Genomic DNA, 6,323 nt, shown 5'->3' with positions numbered 1-6,323 from the left:
TCTCTCTTCTCTCTTCTCTCTTCTCTCTTCTCTCTTCTCTCTTCTCTCTTCTCTCTTCTCTCTTCTCTCTTCTCTCTTCTCTCTTCTCTTCTTTCTTAAACCTGCAGTGCATTATCTGTGACAATTCTGGGGCCTGTTTCATCTTGTTTTACTCTTGTGTAATTTTAATTATTAACATGACCTCAAACTTTAGTAAACTTGGAGGTGCACAGCCTGCTGTTTTTCATGTAACTTAAATTGTACTTGTCTTATATGTCTGAGGGGAAGTTTTTTCTCTCTAGAAGCTGTGACTCTTGAAGAGTATTATATTCGCTTCAGTCTGTTAGGTGAAAAATCTCATTTTTTGTATTTTTCGCAGGTGAAAAAATAGATGGTTCTCCAATTACCACTATCAGAACATTTAATAGAAACTTCATGCTTCAAGGCTCTCTAACGCAAAGAACTAAAGAGAGGAAAAGTACTGCCAAGGACTTAATGGTAAAATCAAAATAAATATTTTCAAAAATGCTATTAAAAGCAGTAAGTAGAAATATGGAGGTATCAGTGTATGCAGATATGTTTCAGCATCTTCACAAAATTTCTCTTAATAGGCAGAGGAAAAAGAATAGACTGCTGAGGTAACTCTGAACAAATGTGTCCAGTGTCCTGGAAGCTGTCTGACTATAGCGGCATGTAGCAGCTGTGTGCTCCAGAATGTTAGCTTGTAGGAATGTATCACAGCTGCCAGGTCTACAGGAATGTGCTACCCTTATTTAAAATTAAGAAATAAATTAGTGGACCTGCAGTTCAGACCCTCCCAGTACCAATGTCACAGCATAATTCTGCAGGTCACCTCGAATCTTAGTGATTTTTGAGAAAAGTTCAAAGCTAGAATAAGTGAAATTTAAGGAGTAGACACACTGCACGTTGACCCAGCAGGATTTGAATAAGTAGGTTTCACTGTACAACTGTCAATCATTTCTTCTAGAGTAGCTGTAGATGCATAAGAAGAAAAGATGACTAAGTGGTCTACCACTAGATATGTGTAAAACAGGTGGGGAGGTGAAAAAGGGAAGGATCTGGCTCTCTTCAGCAACCTTGTTTTGTGTTTCACTCATGTTTCTTTCTTTCCTGTCCCTCTCTGTTCTAGGAACCTGCTATAGGATCAGCTGTGATGTACTAAACTTACACTTCTCTACTGCCAATAACACACTGCCTAAGGCTGTACACTAGAGTGCCTTTACTTAACAGCCATTGTGTATGTCCAGCTGAAAATGGACCCTCAAGAACCCACAATGCCTCAGTTATAGGGCTTCGTTTGGATACCTCACTGAGAAAGCTGTCCAAGTCTTCAGCATTGTGGTCTGCTAAAGGAAACTCTGCCTTAAAGTTCTCACAAGACTCTAGAAAGGATGCTGAGTTTCAAAAGCAAGGCTCCACATTTTAAGATGCACTTTTTCTCCCCATAGATTGTACTAAAATATGTTATCTTTAAACTACAGTATGTTTTTGTACACTCAGTCAATCATAATTATAGGCCAATATTTCATTCAAAAAGAATGAACAAAGCAGACCTGTGATCCACATTTTCTGGCCTCTTAATATTCATGTAGGCATCTGTCTTGTTGAGCAATAAGAACAACTCTGTGCAGTGTATGCTGCTTTTCAGCTACTTGGTGGGAGTGGAGAATCTATGTACCTAGCTCTGCTCTCCAGGAGACAGTGGAAGTTTATACAAGGTTGGTAGGAGGAGATTTGATATGCAAAGACTTCTCTGTTCTCTGAAAATACATTTGGCAGAGTTAAATTTTCTAGCTCCAGAGCTAGGTATTTTGCAGTTGGTGGCAGGGGGGAATGTGGATGTCTTGCTGAGCCATGAATTGGTGGTTAACAGCACATGTGGACCAGATGTATGTTGAGTTACAATCCCAGCATTTGGATGCATCTGAACACCGTTGTGAAACGAACAAATTTGTCTGTCTCCTTCTTGGTATCATTGTCCCCTTGATGGCGTCTAACCACGCTGTAGTTGAGAATAAATTCTGACCAAATCTTTAAGACTGCAAAAAGAAAGTAAAAGCATTGTGGATGAGATCTCTGCTGACTGGCTGATGGCTGCAGGGTGGCTACAAATTATAAGAGATTCCCTTTGGCCACTTGCTTTTCTGAGGAGGGGACAAATGTAGCCTAGAAGTCTTTTCCTTTACTTGTCTGTAGCCATCATGGAGTAGCTGGGGCTTGTCACTGGTGCCATGTGCACCCCACTACCATTGGACCACTCTGAATCAGATTGTGGACAGTGAAATTTCTTTCATTTCCTGAGACCCTTAAAAGGGGAGCCAAACCCTGGAAGGCCCTTGATCAAATGCCCAGGAGTGAAGATGCCATTTACAGAGTGTTCCTCTGGCCCTTTGGGGGGAGGGCCTTGCCAATTTGTGGTACCTTTTGCTCTGGGGAATACAAAGGAGGTTTTTAGAGGAGGTGATTGTGATATTCTACATCAAATGCAGTGCAAGTAGCCAAATGCATTCTGGACTGACGTGAAATCATGCTGTGAAGGAGGGCATGAGCTGGTAAGTTCCCCGTCAGCGCTAAGGAGTATTGGGCCAGAGAACACCTCTCTTCAGTGAGATGTCTCTATCTTTTGCTGGTACTAGTTAGTGGGCTCTGGGGTTGCACCTGGCTGACTTCATGGCTTTTATTTTAAATTGCTGTTAAAGCATACAGAAAGCTCAAGACAGGAAACACTGAAAAAAAAAATCAGACTGGTCTCAAACAGTTTGTTCCAAATTTTCAGTCCACTCAGAAGACAGTAACCTGATTTTCAGAGCTGGCAGTGTGCTTTCTCAAGAGCAGCGGGTACTAGGAGAGGAGGAGAGCTGCTTCTTTCCCCGGGTTCCCAGCTAGCAGAGCACCCACATGTTACTTGCTAGCTGGCAGGAACATGGTCCCCTGGGACACTGGGCCATGACATGCTTGTGCTTGGGCAAGTATGAGCAAAACTTGGCAAATCTCTTGACTACATTGGGGTTTGGGGATCAGGTGGGGTTGGTAAAAGATGGCAGGATGGGATGGTTGGGAAAACAGTTCCAGTTACAAATCTGTCACCTATATTTGAAGCCAAGTTTGTCAGCATACTTATGTCCAGCTGTAGGTAAGGAACTGTCAGAATATATACAGCCATTTTCTCACCTAGAAGACACAAATGTCACTCTATCTCTTTGATGAATTTCCATCTGCCAAAGGTCTGACTCGATATGTTTATTCTGGGTGAAATTATGCCTTCTCTTACTCTCACACAATACTAGTTCTCTGGAACTGGTTTGCACAGATGTGAGGGCAGAATTTGGCCCGCTCTGTTTAATATATAAATATATATATAAAAGATAGATTTTATTTATATATGCAATCCAGTAAAGGAGATTAAACAGAGTAGGACGCTTAGGAATTTTCTTTTATTCAGTCTCCTCCTCCTCCCTTGACTGTTCTCATGTATGTATACAACACATTCCCAGGTTCTGGTTTATGCAGGTATGTGTGTTATGAAATGTCATTAATGGTGGTTGGTCTACATATTCATCTAATAATAACTAATGTTGTGTATGTAATATCAATGCAGAAATTACTAATTTTAATAGAATAACTCTTTGGCTTTTGTTCTGTTAGTGTGATATAAATAAGCCAATAAAGTTTGGAATAGGTTATTTTCCTTAAGAGGCATGAAAAACAACTATTATCATGTTACAATGTTAAAATATTCAGTCTTCTTTGACAGAAAAATGTGTACTGTGTAGGCATTGCAAAAAGAAAAAAGAGAAAAAGAAAAAAAATCCTACCTGCTATAAGGCATTTGAATTTTTACAAACGTTTATTGTGCCAAATATGTGCAAAGATATAATTTACTGTTTAAAAAAATCATAAAAACATGTTATAGCACACAAAGAATTATTTTGTCATCGAGTTATTTCAATTTTTAGTGTTAATATTTATATTTAGATTATTTTTTATAAATGAAAATATTTTAACAGGTAAAATGAAGACTATATGATCTATTTGATTAAGTCTGAGTGAATATAAAGCTTGCCTTGTTGTTGTTATCAGCATACTCACCAAGAATTATTGTCAAGAAAATTATATAAAAGAGTAAAAGCAATTTATGAAAAGAATGCCTTTTTCAAGGACTTAATTCATAAAGAAAACACAGACGTTTTCCTCTGTGGTGTGGATTTATGTGCCCTTTTGGTCAAGAAACATGCTGACCATGCTGCTGCATGCAGCTCTTCAGGTACTGCCACATCACAAACCATCCATTCTCTGTTAAACAGGAGATGGGCAACTCCAGAGTCACCTTGTTCAGTTGAGAGGAGGAATATGCATTAACACACTTGGTTCAGGTTGTTTTTGGCTGGGTTGGTGCAAGAGGGATCCTGCTAAGAATATTTGATGGTGTCTTCTCCAAACTGTCATGCATGTGGGGTGAAATATGATCTCAAGCAAGAAAAATTTCTGTAACTCTCACTGGGATTACTACCAAAGGATAAACTGAGCAACAGTCCTGCCAATAATCTTTGTCTGGTATTTTCAGAGCCTCATAAGACAAATGATAATCAATATATATATTTTTTATCAGCTTAGTTACTACATCATGAGGGTGTTCATTTAAACAAATGTTTTTTAAGTAACACTTTGAGTAAGCAGATATGTTGTATTATAAATAGCAATAACTACCTTATTATATAAAAATCCACTCCTTGTTGACAGACCACTCACAAACAGAAAAAAAAAAAAAGGTTGAATTATCTGTTAAAATTAAATCAACCACTAGCAAATTTTAGTAGTAGTTGTAGCAAAGCACAACTAGAAATGCAAGTTCATTCTAATTTGCAATTTGCATTATGATTCATGGCCTGGATTTAACCATCATTTATTAGCTAAATTGTAAGCTATCTTTTTTTTGGATATAAGCCATAGATTAAATTGCATTTGAATATTCCTGCTGGTGGTAGCAATCAATCAAGATTAAACATATTGCAAATAACACTTCTTATAAAATGAGTATAACAAAGTTAATTACTGTGGCAAATATGACTGTTAAGCCACAACCCAAGGCTTATTGATGTGGACTAATGTGGCAGTTTGTACATTGCTTGTGATCCTCCAAGAGTGGCTTCAGGTAGTGTACTTAAAAACAGCAACATTGTTTTAAAGGGTATCAGATAGTTTAGGCCCTTAACCATTTTGGATAATGGTACACAATTACACGCAGTAAGCACAAAATGACACTGAAGAGTTTAATTAGCCATTTTTTTTCCTCATTTTCTGACCTTCAGCAGGGCAAAATACTTATCTTTGACAGAAGCTCCTTTTTGTTCATTAATGTATCTCTCCAGAAACATGGGATATTGACCATAAAAGGCCAATGGGTTGCTTAGGGCTGCATTCCTGGAAGTGGATGTTAACAATCTCTATAACATCTACACACAGAGCACCAGCATTTCATGCCATTAATGCAGGTACATTAAAAATTAGTGAGTCTTTTTTCTTTCTTCCAACTATTGCTTTTTATTTTTACATACCAATAGCCATTGACTGTGAAATGTGACAGGAAGGTTTCATGATATGCTTAACACTGCAGAGTTTAAATCCCAGCACAGAAGCTGTTTGTTTTTTGGTTAAACCTAACGTTACAGCACATGGCATCATTACAGCTCAGGAAAGGGACTGGTGAGGATGTAGGAGGGAAGAAGCCCTTTTAAAAGCTATGTTTGCACTCAGTGCTAGTGTCAAAACATTGTCTTTTACCTGCACCCCAAATGTGTTTCTTTTTGAAGGAATTTGCACAAGGAGCAGAGAGAGGAGAAGCATGGGATTGCTAGACAAAAGCAGATCTAGAGGTCTGATGTGCAACGGAGGGGCAATTAACAGAGCAGAAGTTAGGTCACCACCTCAGGACACAGACTTCACCAGTCACTGTCGTCTGCATCCAACACTTTTTGTTCCCACAAGGCGTTCAAGATGAAATCCAGGTGCCTGTTCACAGGCCTCACGCTGCCATGACTGCTTCTCAGCTGCCTCTTCCCAAACCGACCAATGGGGCGAACGCCACGTCCCACGTACCAAAAAGGATCAATCTCAGGACCTGGAATTCAAAGCACTGGGTGAAGCATCTACTGCTATATGTAAAGGCAGCACTTCCTGAACACCTCAAGGGCGTTAAACAGTTTATTAGTAGCCCAGGAGAAAAGCCAAGGGGAAAGGCTGCAGCCAGACACAATTTTCTGGTGCCTGTGAGAGTCGCTTGCCATATGTTGAATCTAAAGAAAGAACATTCAGATGCAACACTA

The 6,323-nt window shown here is 39.2% G+C and overlaps 1 protein-coding gene across 10 annotated transcripts in view; it reads left to right on the top strand.

Moving 5' to 3' along the window:
• Positions 1 to 4,768, top strand: part of MYRIP (myosin VIIA and Rab interacting protein) — a 253,560-nt gene extending 248,792 nt beyond the window's left edge. For 7 of the 10 annotated variants that reach the window (XM_035316294.1, XM_035316302.1, XM_035316297.1 and 4 more), the window contains 2 exons: positions 359 to 477; positions 1,130 to 4,191. In XM_035316294.1, coding sequence (XP_035172185.1) covers positions 359 to 477; positions 1,130 to 1,162 — 152 coding nt within the window. In that variant the 3' untranslated portion in view covers positions 1,163 to 4,191. Of the gene's footprint in view, positions 1 to 358; positions 478 to 1,129 lie in introns of all 10 variants that reach the window. The other 3 variants (XM_035316300.1, XM_035316296.1, XM_035316293.1) reach the window with 2 other exon arrangements.
• The last annotated feature ends 1,555 nt before the right edge of the window (positions 4,769 to 6,323 follow it).

Source organism: Oxyura jamaicensis, chromosome 2, assembly GCF_011077185.1.
Source record: "Oxyura jamaicensis isolate SHBP4307 breed ruddy duck chromosome 2, BPBGC_Ojam_1.0, whole genome shotgun sequence".
Lineage (NCBI taxonomy): Eukaryota > Metazoa > Chordata > Aves > Anseriformes > Anatidae > Oxyura > Oxyura jamaicensis.
Note: the sequence above shows the minus strand (reverse complement) of the source record. Positions and strands in the feature narration are given on the sequence as shown.